The following is a 14220-nucleotide window of genomic DNA, read 5'->3' on the forward strand; positions in this document are numbered from 1 at the left end:
AAATAACTATGAGCAGTTACAAATGTTCACATCAGTCTTTTTTCTGTTTGAAAATAAATAATATTCAAGTTTCAGTTTGGTTGAGGTTTCCTGTAAGAGGTTTGTTTTTCGTTTAACTTCACCTACCACGTGCTGTGTTTCATGATTTGCACTAGGGTAAAATGTTAATATACCAGGAATGTAAAGCAAGTGCCCATTTAATAGCTGGGCTCTCTGTCCTCACCACTGTATTTCCTTTCATTAAGTGTAGCCCTAGTTTCCTGCCAGTCCCCACGCACCTGATCAAGTCGACAGTGTAATATTTATAATAGATTTTAAATTCATCTTACTCTTGTAAGTAGATGTTTTCTTAGTTGTCATTTGGTTTAAGGTTTTGATTATTTTTTTTAATGTGCATGATTTTCATTTGTTTTAATTCACTTTAAAATCTGCATGTTGTAACTGTACTTAATAAAATTATCCACCTACACTTTGGTGTCTGTGCTCTGTGACCCTGAGGAGTTCGTCTGTGATTGGTCACTCGGATGTATGTGCAGACAAGTAACATTTTCTTTGTTTTGTAGGAACAAGGTTGTAGAGTGAACTGGAATCATAAAGAAAAAGGTAAGCGTGTGTGTGAGAAACCCTGACAGACACTGTATGATGTTACTGCTGCAGTTGCTGTTTTTTGTTTGTGTTGTTTTTTTAGGATCTTTTTAGCCTTCATTATGGCCTGGAAATGTAGGTCAAGCTCTTCTGGTGTTTTCATCTAGATCTAGTACTAGACCATGTTACCACTGTGTAGGTGAGTGACAGGTACTGATGTACAGTATGTGAATCGTGACTTGTGGTGAAACTGGAGGTTCATGGCACTGTAGGATCAGAAGTCTGATGCAAGTTTAGACAGACATACGATACTGTGGGTTACAGTTTTCATGAATTTCCACTGACGTTCTTGGTCAACAGTATGTGTGGACTGTTGATATGTTGGTATTATTAATACTAAGATTCCTTTCTGCCTGGACCTGGACTTGTTTTTATGATCTCTTTGTTAGTGTTTGGGTAGAGGAAGTACAGTATGTAAGACTGTAACTGAAGGTTTGTGAATAAGTAACTCAGCACATTTGATGGTCCAACAGTTCAAACCTACTGATGTTTTCAATGTCTGTTATAGTCGTGATGGTCACTAAGTAGTTAACTACCCATGGCTGTGTTTTGTGAAAGAAATATGAGAGAACAAACAAGTAGAGCACACAATATATTTTCACCAGATCCATTTTCATGAAAGGATTTCAACAGAAACCAAGAAGAGCCAAAAATGAAGAGAAAATGACTGGTGGCTGTCTGATACGGCCATTTCTCAGTCAGATGTCATTTCTGCTCTGAGATGAGCGTAAAGGACAAGAGTCTGTCTTCACGTCTGACTGGCCACAGCCACGATGGTCTCTGGGTTGGTGGATGACAGGTACTGCAGACACATACACTGCTCCCAGTCCAAAGCTGGTCTTTCTGGGCTCAGCCCTCTCTCTGCCAGCCTGGTCAGTAGCAGAGCTCGTTTGACCATCAGCCAGTTGTGGACAGCTGCTGTGTCTTTGTAGAGTGAGACGGGTGGACCCCACAGACGCACCTGAAGCATGACCACCGCGTCTGCTAATTGGAGTCTGTTGTTGTCATTTTGCAGCAGGGAGGAGAGGTCAAACAGGACTTCTTGGCACGAGTCCTGGACCAGACTTTGGTCAGCGTCTGGGCGTGCAGACTGTGTGCCCAAAAAGTATTTAATCAGAGAACTAATCTGGGATATCAGGGAGTGAGGAGGAGCAACCAGATCAGAAGACTGTGGGCCTATAACAACACGAGGGGAGCCACAAGTCCTCCATAACATGTGGACTGTTCCTTTCCTCTTTTCTCCAGGCCACTCCATGTCCTCTTTCATTCTGCCGGTCTTCAGACCCTCACTTGTCTCCCTGTATGGCCACACTAGAAAGATCTTCTGAGGTCTAAGGTCAGGAACGGTGCCACTGGTGTCGTACAGATGCTGTGAACCCAGTAATATCTGCTGCAACAGAATGCACAGCATCCTGCCCCAGTCCAGACCCTCTGAACCCCGCATCAGGCTACGTTCCTGGACCAAGTCCTCCAGAGTGGCCTGGGGCAGGTCTCTCTCCACGCTGACGGTCAGGCCTTTCTGGAGAAGACACTCCACTGTGGTCAGAGCATCGACAGGAGCTGTAGAATACTCTGCCATGCCCCCACCTGGAGGGTTAGCAGTAGTGCACTCTGATACATCAATTCCAGGCCTAAAGTGAGCTACTGTGTTCTGCACGTTGACGTGTGGTGGCTGGTGTTTGAGTGGATTGTCAGTTGCATGATCGTGCACCTGAAGAGAAAGATGAAAAACCATGGTGTTAGAGGTTAGATGCAGGAAACCATTACTTTTTTTTATCATACACACATCTGTTTGAGAGGATGTTTGACAACACTGATGCAAGTTGAACTGGTTTTTTACTGTAGCGCAAAAATCTACTTAGTGTTAGTCAAACTTTGTTTTGTTGAACTAAAAAAGTGATTTTCTTCATATTCACCATTTAAGTCTAGGCACTTTGGCTAAGAGTGGTTTCATTCAGGAATTCTGTCTTTGTAGAATCATGAATGCCTCTTATCAACAATGTGTGCTTTATCTTAGGACTAAAATCAAATTGCTTTCAAATATTCCTTCAGTTTAGGGGGCAGAGATAAATCAGGGCTGTGAGGAGGGGCTGGAAGTATTTTACTCCGAAATCGATGTGTCATCATGATGGAACTTGTTGAAAGTCCTAATCAAATTAGCTCCACACTGGAGATATGGTAATTAAAATGGTCAAAGCTTTTCAAGACAACTACATTAGCAGACAGAAGTTGAACAAAGAGGTGCAGCTGTACCTTTAAGGCGAGCCTCCTCCCTGGGAACCTGTGGCTCTGTAGACTGTGGTAAACACGGTCTCCGACCTCCGTCGGCTGACTGTCTGATTGCAGCAGGAAGTCACGAGGCTGGTACGAGCTAAGATGGTTATCTGCACCTTCATCTCTCAGCAGGATCCTGGACTCCAGGCTCTGTGACAAACTTCTCAGGCAGAGCAGATGACACTGCTGAATGACCTGATAGAGGGCGCTGTGGTCGTCACAGGAGCTGAGCAGGAGGGACAGGTGTTCATCTGCGGTGTCAAAGGACAGCAGGGAGAAGGAGGACCAGTAGGAGGCAGACTTCCTAGCTGGCCCTAGCTCTTCAGGACACTGATGGAAACAGTGGTTGGGTATGGGTGCCAGCATGTACAACGGGTTGTCAAAGTTTTGAGGGTTCTTCAGCACAGGAGACAAGGGAGACTGTGGACATTGTAGAGACAAACTGGTGGCAGGGAAGGAGAGCGTTCGAACGAACCTCTTCCTTGGAACTGGAGGTGGAGTTCTGTCTGAGAAGAATCTCTGCTGGTGTTGAGAGGAATCTAAGACACAAGGGAGGAATTCTGGTTCAGAATTGAAGAGAGCTGACCGTTCAGTCATGGATAGTCATGGGTGGAGCTTGTTTCCTCCAACCTGCATTAATACACCCTGTCAGTAAAGATCTAAGACTGAAATTGAATGAATTGGTTTAAAAGGTAATTCAAAGAAAAGAGGAAGTTGTAAACTTTACTCTGTTTCGTTGTTTGGCAACAGGTGTCTGTGTGTGGATTATTCTAGCATTAACCACTGGTTAGGTTGATTTGTGAGAGTGACTAATATAAAACTGAATAACCAACTGATGTATCTTTCCCCCACTTTTATTCTAAGCCTTTATTTCACCTTCTTAATGTGTGCAAATCTTCCTTTAAAAAAAATCATGACAGTTTTGAATCTTGAATTTTTATGCATGCTCAGAAGCACAAAACAAATATTAATGATTCATTTGCAGTAGACAAAATATTTAACAGAATGGATGTGGTAAGCATGTGAGAATCTTTCACTTCACATTAGCTGTGACATGAAGTGAGCCACAGCCCTGTGGTTGGATACCCTCTCTTCTTCACTATCTCAGCCAGCAGCTGGCCAAAAAGTCAAGTGATGTGAAACAGTGTTGGGTTCTTTTTTTTCTGTAGTGTTTTATTTTTGTTAGTGTGTGGTAGTGAGAACTAACCGTAACGCTGGTGTATAGGACAATGAGCCGCCAGACACTCTCTGGGTTCGATGAACACGTCGTTGACTCCAACAGGGCTGAGCAATGCACAGGATTCAGACTCCACGCTAACTCTGTGAGGAAAAAAAAAAATATATATATATATTTTTCTTTACCCTTCTACTACATATATGTCTGGACTGTTGCATAAAAATAAAGGTTTTCAATTAAACTTTCACAAAAGGCTAAAGTTTAGCCGTAGCATCAATGAGACTTATTATCATAAAAACCTCTTTAATCGTTCACATGTTCATCAGTGTTAGAAATGTAAAAAAAAAACTGTTGATGGTTGGGTTTTACCTGTGCTGTTTGATAGGCAGTGCTGGTGGCGGCTCCTCTGCCCCGGAGGTTGAACCAGACGCCATCTGGAAACTGTGGAGTTAATAACACCTAACACCTCTGATGCTGTCACTGAGAGATGTCTTGTGCTGCTCAAACGGGTGACTAACTCAAAATTCTCACCGAGACTTCCTGTTCTTTCAGTGTCACCGTCTCCTCCCTCCCCCCGCCCCCCCTTCCCGTGCATGTGTTAAAATTTTCAGTCAGCTTTGGTCTATCTGAGGTTGGCACCGGAAAGCAGCATCTCTTACGAGGAAGTTCTCTGAGCTACCCTCAGTGTGACAGAAAAAGGAAAAGAAGTTGAAACAGAGAGACTTCATTTCCTCAGATTACAGTTGATCTACTTTTGTCATGTGAAGACTCCACCTGTGACTGAGGCACTTCATCACCTTCATCTGCAGCAGCTGCTGTGATGCTTCAACTCAGAACCTCCGCTGTTCTGAGAAAATGAGAAAAGAGATAAAGTCAAATGAAATGGAATTTAAACTGAACTGAACTACTACACTACACTACACTACACTACACTATACTACACTATATTGCACTATACACTACACTACTGTTTCCCAAAGACTGGGTTGTGACCCTCAGGTGGGTCGCAAGAGATTTTTTTTTGTTTTGTCTCACATCATGTTTACCAGGAGTTTACGAATATTGTCTATTGACTTTTTTTGGTCGCAAAGGTTTGTGACTTAAATATGAGTCCCCAGAAAAAAAGTTTGGGAAACAGTGCACTACACTGTACTTCACTACACTGCAGTTGTATTTCGTGCACCTATCACAGGTTAACAGTTCCACGGGCCATATTTTCACTTCCTTATTATTTACAATCCCAATCTGTAAACATATACTGTACATACAAATCTAAGAAACTATACCTACTTATCCTTGAGGTACTTGTCTAAAACATTCTGCCATAAGATAAAATATATTTTAGAAATTGATTTAAAAACAATTTAGAATTATCAAGTGACCAGTTTTTCTTCTTCTTTAAAATATATAACATAAAATACGCTGAGAAATGTGTTTGTTTTTTCATTCCAATTTAAACGGTACCAAGACTCAAGGTCAATACATCATCATAAGAGGAGACATCTGAGGAAGTCAAGGTTCTTACATCTTTGCACATATCCTCCAGATGTCATACATGGTGCTTTTGACATGGAACCTTTGGTAAAACCACACCGGAAGACAGACAATAATGTTACACATGGAGGTTGGTGTTGGTGTCTGAGTGGGTGGAGGGCATGGAGAAACACTGCAGACTTCAAGTGGCATTAATATTTATAATCAACAGACAACAGCCGCCTCAGGCCTGGATGACATTTATCAAGTGCCAGTTTAATGAAGACACAGATGTAGGAAACGTAAGGAGGGTTGATGTTCTAATGGTATCAGTGGAACAACACCTGTGTCAATGCTGTTCTGTGATATAATAGTAGTAACAATCACACATCATTATTAGTGATGTCATGCACTGAGTGTGTTTGTGAGTGTGTGCTGCTGAAGTGCTCCTGCCTACAATGACTAACACGTCCTCTTTGTCAATGGTCTACTGATAATAATGTGTTGTATATTTACACCTCGTACAGAAGATCAGCATCTCTATGAAAGGATATGATCATTAGGAGGAGGTGCACCACTGTGGCTGGATGACGCAACAACATCGTCCAGCCACAAGACAAAGAGGCCAGAAAGGGACGTTTTCAAATGTTGACTTAACATTTTGAACTTTTTTTTAAATTTTGAATAAGTGACTCACTAAAGTGTAAACTCTTCATGTGTCCACAGTTCTGTTAAACTGAGACAGAACATCAGTGTATTCAGTGTTAGGGCTGGTCTTTTTGCTGGTATTGTAGGAGAACAAATCTTACAGAACGTTTTGCTGTTGTCCTTGTCCTTGATGCTAAAACATCTCCAAGCTGTGGACATTGTTGACATACTGATGGAAGTAAGTACTGAAGGAGTATCGGGAGTATGGCATATCGGGTCGTTACATCGGTTACGAGTACGATAGTGGCATCAGTATTGGTGCTTCCATAGATCGAACGTTTCCTCTTGGAAAGCTTTATTTAAAGTACTTTTGATTTGTTTTGCCTCACTCTGAGATGTCCAGTTAAACACACTGTAGCCTGTAGCTACTAGGGCTATTAGGGTTTTTTAACCTTGGGGTCGCGGCGCCAAATGCGGTCGCCCAAAATGTCTAGTGAGTTTGGGAACCACTGTACTAGGGTGAACATCAACTAACACTGCAGACTCTTTCTTAAACAATTTATAGTGAATTGTTAGCGAACTTAAAATGAAGTTCAATTCACAATGTAAAACGGGTGACGCCACGTACATGCACAACAAGAGAGGTGATTATAAATCTACATCACCTTGATCTATTCTGGCGTTCAGGGACAATTGAGTCTATAAAAGACAAGCGCCGTGCGTCATTAAGATGTTTAGCTCTTAAATTCTGTGTGGGAGAGTTGAGAGCTCAGGCTGTAAACATGCATTAGGAAGCCATCATTAAAGGCCTCTCCACTCAACCTCTTCATATGCTAAAAAGGAAGAAGGACATCTTGGGTTGTACGCCTGAGGGACACGTCAACACACATTCAGACTCACTGAGGAGACATATTTTACCAGACATGTGACCTTTAAGACCATGGCAGCGTTGGAGGAATTTATTAACTGCGACTCACTCGCTGCTAATTTACACATTTAGTTAAAAACCTTGGTCAATTGTAACAGTGATATTTAAAAATAACACAAACAACATTTTTTTTCTGCAGAACTCATGCTGTTTTATTCTTCCCAGTCTAACAACCACAGTTACATATTTCTAAGTTTCTTCAAAATATTAATATTTTAGATGTTTTTGACATGACATGAAATTCCTTTTACGCGAGGAATGTGGCGTTCCCTGTCCCTGATTTATCCAGTGCAAATGTTTCCTCCTACTGTGAGGAAGTGAAGTGTTTTTTTATAACCTGATAAAACCGTTTCTTTAGTTTTCCGTCTCTGTGTCTGGCTGCAGGACCAACTGGCACCGTTGTGCTGCTGAAAGAGGAACAGGAATCTTTCCTGCCTGACTTCAGTGATATTTCTGGAGTTTGCAGGTCAGATGAGTCTTGAGAAAAGGTCTTTTTGGCTTCAGACTTATAAGAGCAGTCAGCACCAGTGTTTTCAGTCCTAGTGTTAGGAGCCGTCCCAAACCAGGCTGCGGTCTCCGTGTCCTTTGTTAAGCGCTGTGGGCCTGTCTTGCAGAGAAGTGTCTCTTCACTTGCCATCTGAGGGCTCTGGCTCAGAGTGATGAAACCATACGGAGTGGTGACTTTCATCAGGTGAGGCAGGGAGAGCGCCGCTCTGCTGGCAGGGTCCATGCTGTGTTGGGCCTCGGGGCATGGGTAGGAGCCCTGCCAATGGAGGCCGGACTTCCTCTGCATCAAAGGGTCAGAGACACTCCGCTCGGCTCTGCGGTCAGATATAACCAAATTCAGACTGGATGTTGAGATGGCTGATGAAGTAGTGGAGGACACAGACACAGACAGAGACACAGACGACTCCTGCTCTGTAACAGAGCTCCCCACACTTTCCTCAGACTCCACATCTTCTTCCTCCTTAGCCTTGTGTGCTGATCTCAGGCCACTCTGCACAGACAGACTAGGGATGGTGAACTGTGGGATGCTGCCCGGTGTTAGGATGTTGGGAAAAACAGTGTCTCTGCTGGTCTGTGAGTCCGATCCCAGAGAACAACCAAAGGACTTTGCACTGCTCGTAGCCCAGAGAAGCGCCCGGATGCCTGCGCTGCTGTGTCTGCGTGCTGTGGAGAAATCATCTGAATCCCTGCTTCTGCTGCTTATTGTTCCGATGCTGAACGTCCGTGTTACTGTGTCCTTGTCCATGTTTCTGCGAGTCGTCCTTTCTGCTCCTGAAGCTTGTGAGGTGAAAACTGATTTGAGGCGGCTTTTATACATCGTCACACACGTTGGCCTCCGCCAAACACAACAACTCATACGTAAATGTGATGCAAGCCAGTGCCGGAAGTGAAAACCAATTAGAGATCTGCTCAAGTGGAGGCACAATGACGGGGCCTCTCTGCTGAAACCTCTTCTCATGTTGAAGAGCTGAAACCACTGCAGCAACAGCTTGTTATCTCTCAGATGTCTGAGACAGAGCGTCAATACTGATCACAGATAACTGCCATAATCATTAATATCATTCATTCACAACAACAGCAATAATATTGACTAAAAATATTTTAGGTGAAAGTGCTTTAAAACCTATATTAGTGTATTTGCTCTTCAGTCCATAGGACGTCACAACCAGGTTATGTTATCACTTCCTGTCAGCTGCAGTCCTTTTGGTCAGTGTAGATGTTGATCACATTTAGTATACGCTAAACATTTCATCAATTGACGAAACTGACTTTGAGTTCTACTGGAAAAGGACTGGAAATTAAAGATTGAGATTGTGAATCTTGGAGGAAAAAAAAGTTTTAATTTCTACCGACTGCCACCGGCTTATCAAACTTCTTACTTTGCTTCCTCCACGTTAATTGACATGACAACAAGTGTTTGGAGCATTGTTTGTTTTTTTTGTGAACAAGTGGGTATTTAAAAAAAAAACCTAAAGTACAGATGCCACTGTTACATTGGCAACACCTCTGTAAACCACTTACAGACTCAGAGGTCACGCTTGGTTTGAACTTGATGCTGTTGCTGTTCTGTCATCCTGTATGGCAGAGACTGTGGACTGATGAGGAAAATGAATCGCCCGTAGTGCTGTTGCCAAAATGAAGAGGACATGAGCAGAGAAATGGATTGATTTAATTCAGGGGTCAGCGACCTTTCTGAAACTGAGAGCTACTTCAAGGACACTCAGTAACACAGAGAGCTGCTTGTCTGATACAGACTTCCTGAACAATGTAATAATAATCAGTTCTGGGACAGACAACAGCAGACACTCTTCTTACCATCAACATTTCACCCACTTGAAAAATGTCAAATGTAAGACCATAGAATTGAACAGAGGTATTTTTTTATTATTTGCTGCAGTTTTCTTTCACGTTTGGTGTAATCTGTCTTCTGAATGACCTGTAAAAATGAATTTAACAATTTGAATTGTAAATGAATTAAGTTACGGTTGTTTGGCTGCAGATATGAACTTAAAATACAAATGTGACATTTTTCTGGCATAATCCAAGTCCTCCACCTCTATCATCCAATGTTTGTATCTTCTCAAACAACCGCAGTCTTCCTGGTTCATAGTAAACATGGAGAGCTGGCCCTAAACTGGTCATGTGACCTCTTTCCGTGCAGGATAATTGGTGGGGCTCTTCTATTGGTCGACGCTGATTGAAGCAGGTGCTTTTACTGAAGCTGATTGGCTGAATCTCAGTGACTTCAGGTACATTTCCTCTACGCCAGTGTTCTCCGAAGTGTTCCTCCTTCAGGAGCAGTTCAGTGCAGGCCGGCACCTCCTCCAGCAGGCTTCAGAACCACCGCAGGATGACCATGCAAATCCTCATAGACTCTGTGGAGCAGCAGGAGGAGAACACGGAGGTACGGTCAGATGTGGAGTTTTTTTTTCCCCCACTTTGTAGTTAGAATTCAGGTTGTGATTTTTATTTTTCTGTATTGTCTGCGCTACCTTCAGGACAGAGTGGTCAGGAAGGACGGCGTCTTTCGCTCCCTGCTGCGTGGTCTCTTTTGGCCTTTTGGCCTCGTGGTAGGGTGTTTTTAAAAATAACCACACGTTAATCATTGAAACGCTTAACTACACTGGTAAGGTGTCTTCTACAGGTGCGGGCATACCGTGGAGTTTGGTGGGTGCTGGGCTTCCGGCCGCCGAGGGAACAGCCCGCCGTTAACGCGGTTGTTTCCAGCCCTGAACGCCAGAGTCTGATCGGCCGCAAGCGCCTGCACCGGGTCACCCGCCTGTTCCTGGCCATCCTGCCCCGCTGGGTGCAACGCGCCCTGGGTTACCCCGTGTCCAGCAGCATTGGCCGGGCTCTCACTCCAGGTACTGTTGATTTAGTGTTTTAAAAGTGTTTTAAATTTTGAAATACCACGTGTTCCTTGTCCACCACCCGGATGCAGTTTTCGTTGGGTCAAGTGTGTCACATGACATGGAAGGGCATTGGATTGTAAGCTGATGAGAAAAGAAAACCCTAAGCTATTTACGTTCTAAATTCAAACTAAACGTTAAATGATTGCTGATGGAGTTTTTTTTTCTTTATTCTGTGATTGTCTTACCCTTTACCTCTTTGTCTAAAGACCAGATTGTTTCAGGGTTGGAGCTGGATCAAGCTAGTTTAGAAAGCTGCAACAAAGCTTCAATGAGTCAATGGCTTTGACTCAAATTTGACATTTGCAAAATCTTGACAGCCATTGTTCTGTTCAGAAAAACATCAATGTCAGTGTTGTACAAAAGATGATCCACATGGTCAGAGCTGTTGGAGGACTGAGGTGTGACCATGTTTTAAACACTTTCCTTCATATAATTTACTGTTGTAAATTCAAACTGTACATCAAGCTTCAATATACATGTCCTCCATAAGAATTGAACTGTTTCCTTTTTATATAAAAGGATTAATGAGGTTTAGAAAAATAAAGTCCAGTTTGGATTTTTAAAAACATTGTCCACTCTGACTGTGCTGCAAAGACTAATGTACCCAATCACTGTCATCTTCACCCACTGTGAGGATGACTCACTCCTTGCTGAGTCATGTTTCCCCCCAATTACCATTAAATATGCAGCATAATGGTGGTTTGTGGCTGACTGCTGAATCACACTTCCCAACAGAAATCAGAGTGTCTCCTACTAAACCATGTGGAAAGGGCAGCAAGAGGAAGCAGGATGACTTGGAGGATGAAGAGGAAGACGAGGACCATCCCACCTGGGTGGAAGCCCTCACTCAGGAGCTAGCCGAGGATGTCGGCCCAGAGGAAGATCCGGACTACGAGGTGGATTGACTAAAACAATTTGGCGTTTTCTTTTGGAAATAGAATCTGAGTCTGTTGTTAAGTAATCCTCTTTGCCTTGCTTCATGATTTCTGAACTTTCTGTTGTCCTTTCAGCCCAGTTCTGTGGAGACGGAGAGTGAAGAATACCACTCGCGCAACAATACAGAGAGTGACATTGAGGTTCCAGAGAAGGGCCTGGTTGTAATTGAAGATGTAAATGTGGTAAGACTGTTTCAGGACGAGGAGGTAGACACTGGCAGTGGATTTAAACCACTAACTTTTCTTTCTCCCACCTTCCTCCCCCCATAGGTTATTGATCCATTTACTCCAGCTCAGGACTCTTTGCCTGGTGTTTAGTGTTTGAATGTTGTCTGTTCGTTGTTACGTATCTTTAACATGTACAATAAAATGTGTTCCCTGACACTGCCGTGTTTGCCCACTAGATGTCAGTAAAGATGTATGTAATTAGAACAGAATAGACGTACTGGTCACTTGACACTTGCTCGAAAGGCACAAATACAATTGCCTATACGGTAACCTGGCTGTCAGTTATGGACCTGGACTGTTGTAGGCCTACTGCTGTTGAACTAAATGTAACGTCTGGTATTCAAACCAGTCTGTTCGTTGTTGGATTTGAACTTTCCTGCGTATGTTGGTTACTGTAATGACAGCCATTAATTCTTAATGTAACACAACATGGTTTGCTTCTCGGTTTGAAACAACTGACAGATGCTATTTAAAATGGTATTTGAGTTAAGAATCAATGATTTAGATCAGCTCGTTTTGAGATTCCTTCTAAGAAGGAAGATGTGGAAATTTCACTGCAAATCTTAGATGACAGCCAATTGAGGCTTCATGAAGCTTGGCTCAATTGTACAGTCTTGCAATAACATGGTTCAGTGAGTAAACAATGGTGTGGATGTCATCTGTTACTTGAATTTGTGATTTATACTTGTTTATTCAGGAGGGACATGAACTTGTAAAACATCAATAACAAATTTGTGAGCACGCTTTAATCTTGGAGATTTAATCAACTTTATACCGCTCTGCCAATTCAACATGTTCCCATATCTGCCGTCGTGTCCTTGATGGCTCCACAGAGAGCCTATTCCAATGTTTTGACAGGAGGTAAAATACAGAGTGCTCTTTCTCCCATTTTTTAAATGCATTAATAGTGGAATGTTTCAAAAGTCTGCAACAAACCAAATTGATCACCACGTTCAGACAGGAAGTGGTTTGGAACTTCATCAGTTATGTGTGTTTTCTAGAATTTGAAGCAATGTCCTGTGTAGTGCTTCAGAAAAATACCACGGTGATTCTTGAAGTGTGTTTCAGAACTAATCATCAGATGCCACACAAACCATTACTGTGGCTGAGTTCCAGCTCCTGGTAATGTGCTGCATCACATCCTTCTCATATATACTTCCTGTCTAGCTGCAGTTCTATCTATAACTGACAGAAGTTTGTGTTCTCTGTGATGTATTCATGACTCAAGTTTGGAGTTTTTGTTTTGTTTTTTTATTTGGTTAGCAGCTCAATTGAATGTCAAGGGACAAAATGGAAGCCATTCCTGGGGATGTTAATGATTGTTTTGGTTTTTTTTAAGGCACTGTAGCAGCAGAGCTTAAACAATGTTGTGTATGAACTTGTATTAGATTCTATGTGGCAGCGCCTAAACAGTTATTTTTATAATGTAAAGATGTAAATAAAAACAAACAAAAAAAAAGCTTAGCCTAGCACTCAATGAATTAGTGGACTAGGCTACTGCATCAACTATTAATGAGGAAGGGTTTTTTTTAAGCTTAAATTAACAGAATATGTAGACTAACTGGTTCATTACAGCACACACACTTTGCATTTAAGGTTCAAATATATTCAAATCTGCTGATTTAATACATACGGTAAATTAACCATAGACAGTATTTTAGAATTGATCATCAACAAATTGTCAACCAGTGCTCTGTTATGCTTTGCCATTGTTCCCCAAATTATACATTTAAAAAAAAAAAAAATTAGTTTAATGTTTTATTCAGTGCAATTTTAATTACATGTATTGTGTTGATATTTTCTACTGGGGACATTTGGTATTTTGGATAGAATTGTATAATAATAATGTCAGGGGTGACCTGATGGAGGTCTATCTCCCCCTGCTGTCTTCAGTTTAAAACTACAAAGTCTTTAATTAATTCAAAAAATCCAAATAGAGCCTTTGATAAAAAGAAAAAGTAGTAAACTGGTAACTGAGCAAAGTATTTCAGTCTTACTGCTGAAACCTCGAGTTATTTTGACACTCCACTTTTACCTTTGTTTTTCTTTTCCCTCTCAGAGCTTTTTTAACATCCTGAAGCTCAGGTGTAACACCGGCTGGCACCTCAGTGAAGCAGCAAAGAGCTCAGTGGTATGAATTAAACGGTCGGTGTGTGTTTGGTGTGTGCGGGTGTGTGAAGGGCAGCAGAAGCAGTGAGCTCTGGAAACAGGAGAGAAAGCGGTGGTCTCAGGGGCTTCTCTTGGCTGGCTGACTGTTTGAAGGGTAGACTGTTGATGGAGAGCATCAACCTCTGTCTCTGGTGATGGAAACCAGCAGGAGTCTGCTTTGAAACCAGAAGCTCTGTTTCAGCCTTTCAATGGAAATGGTGAAAAACACCGTGACTGGAGAAGGTGTAAATTTCATGCACGAACCCATAGTGTGCCAGAGAACAAAAAGCAGCCTGCATCATACTGGGAACATGGTGGATGCTGCATGCATTATTTTCTAGAGAT

The 14220-nt window shown here is 42.3% G+C and overlaps 3 protein-coding genes across 3 annotated transcripts in view; 2 read left to right on the forward strand and 1 right to left on the reverse strand.

The window, feature by feature from the left end:
- oaz1a (ornithine decarboxylase antizyme 1a) overlaps positions 1-469 on the forward strand; it is a 4559-nt gene extending 4090 nt beyond the window's left edge. Inside the window, 1 exon segment of the mRNA XM_008307074.3 lies at positions 3-469. The gene's annotated coding sequence lies outside the window, so the exon portion shown is untranslated.
- A 755-nt stretch (positions 470-1224) lies between these two features.
- LOC103376708 (uncharacterized) lies at positions 1225-4994 on the reverse strand. Its single transcript, XM_008307190.3, has 4 exons — positions 4466-4994; positions 4127-4239; positions 2899-3458; positions 1225-2356 (listed from the first exon to the last, which is right to left on the reverse strand). The coding sequence occupies exons 1-4, from the start codon at positions 4528-4530 to the stop codon at positions 1394-1396; spliced, it is 1701 nt and encodes a 566-aa protein (XP_008305412.1). The 5' UTR covers positions 4531-4994; the 3' UTR covers positions 1225-1393.
- Positions 4995-9896: 4902 nt separating this feature from the next.
- On the forward strand, positions 9897-12398 carry org (oogenesis-related gene). Its single transcript, XM_008307072.3, has 6 exons — positions 9897-10056; positions 10151-10222; positions 10297-10516; positions 11300-11460; positions 11575-11682; positions 11770-12398. Exons 1-6 carry the CDS (start codon positions 10003-10005, stop codon positions 11815-11817), a joined length of 663 nt encoding a protein of 220 aa, XP_008305294.1. The 5' UTR covers positions 9897-10002; the 3' UTR covers positions 11818-12398.
- Positions 12399-14220: the final 1822 nt, after the last annotated feature.

Source organism: Cynoglossus semilaevis, chromosome 2 (genome assembly GCF_000523025.1).
Source record: "Cynoglossus semilaevis isolate Cse_v1.0 chromosome 2, Cse_v1.0, whole genome shotgun sequence".
NCBI classification, from domain to species: Eukaryota; Metazoa; Chordata; class Actinopteri; order Pleuronectiformes; family Cynoglossidae; genus Cynoglossus; species Cynoglossus semilaevis.

Bases quoted from the DNA above. Each gene is read 5' to 3' on its own strand.
- LOC103376708 (XM_008307190.3), bottom strand. From the start codon at position 4,530: ATGGCGTCTGGTTCAACCTCCGGGGCAGAGGAGCCGCCACCAGCACTG. The intron at 4,240-4,465 runs GTAAAACCCAAC...TTTTCCTCACAG, and splicing joins CTGCCTATCAAACAGCACAG to AGTTAGCGTGGAGTCTGAAT. The intron at 3,459-4,126 runs GTTAGTTCTCAC...CTTGTGTCTTAG, and splicing joins TCCTATACACCAGCGTTACG to ATTCCTCTCAACACCAGCAG.
- org (XM_008307072.3), top strand. From the start codon at position 10,003: ATGACCATGCAAATCCTCATAGACTCTGTGGAGCAGCAGGAGGAGAAC. The intron at 10,057-10,150 runs GTACGGTCAGAT...CGCTACCTTCAG, and splicing joins AGCAGGAGGAGAACACGGAG to GACAGAGTGGTCAGGAAGGA. The intron at 11,461-11,574 runs GTGGATTGACTA...TTGTCCTTTCAG, and splicing joins AGGAAGATCCGGACTACGAG to CCCAGTTCTGTGGAGACGGA.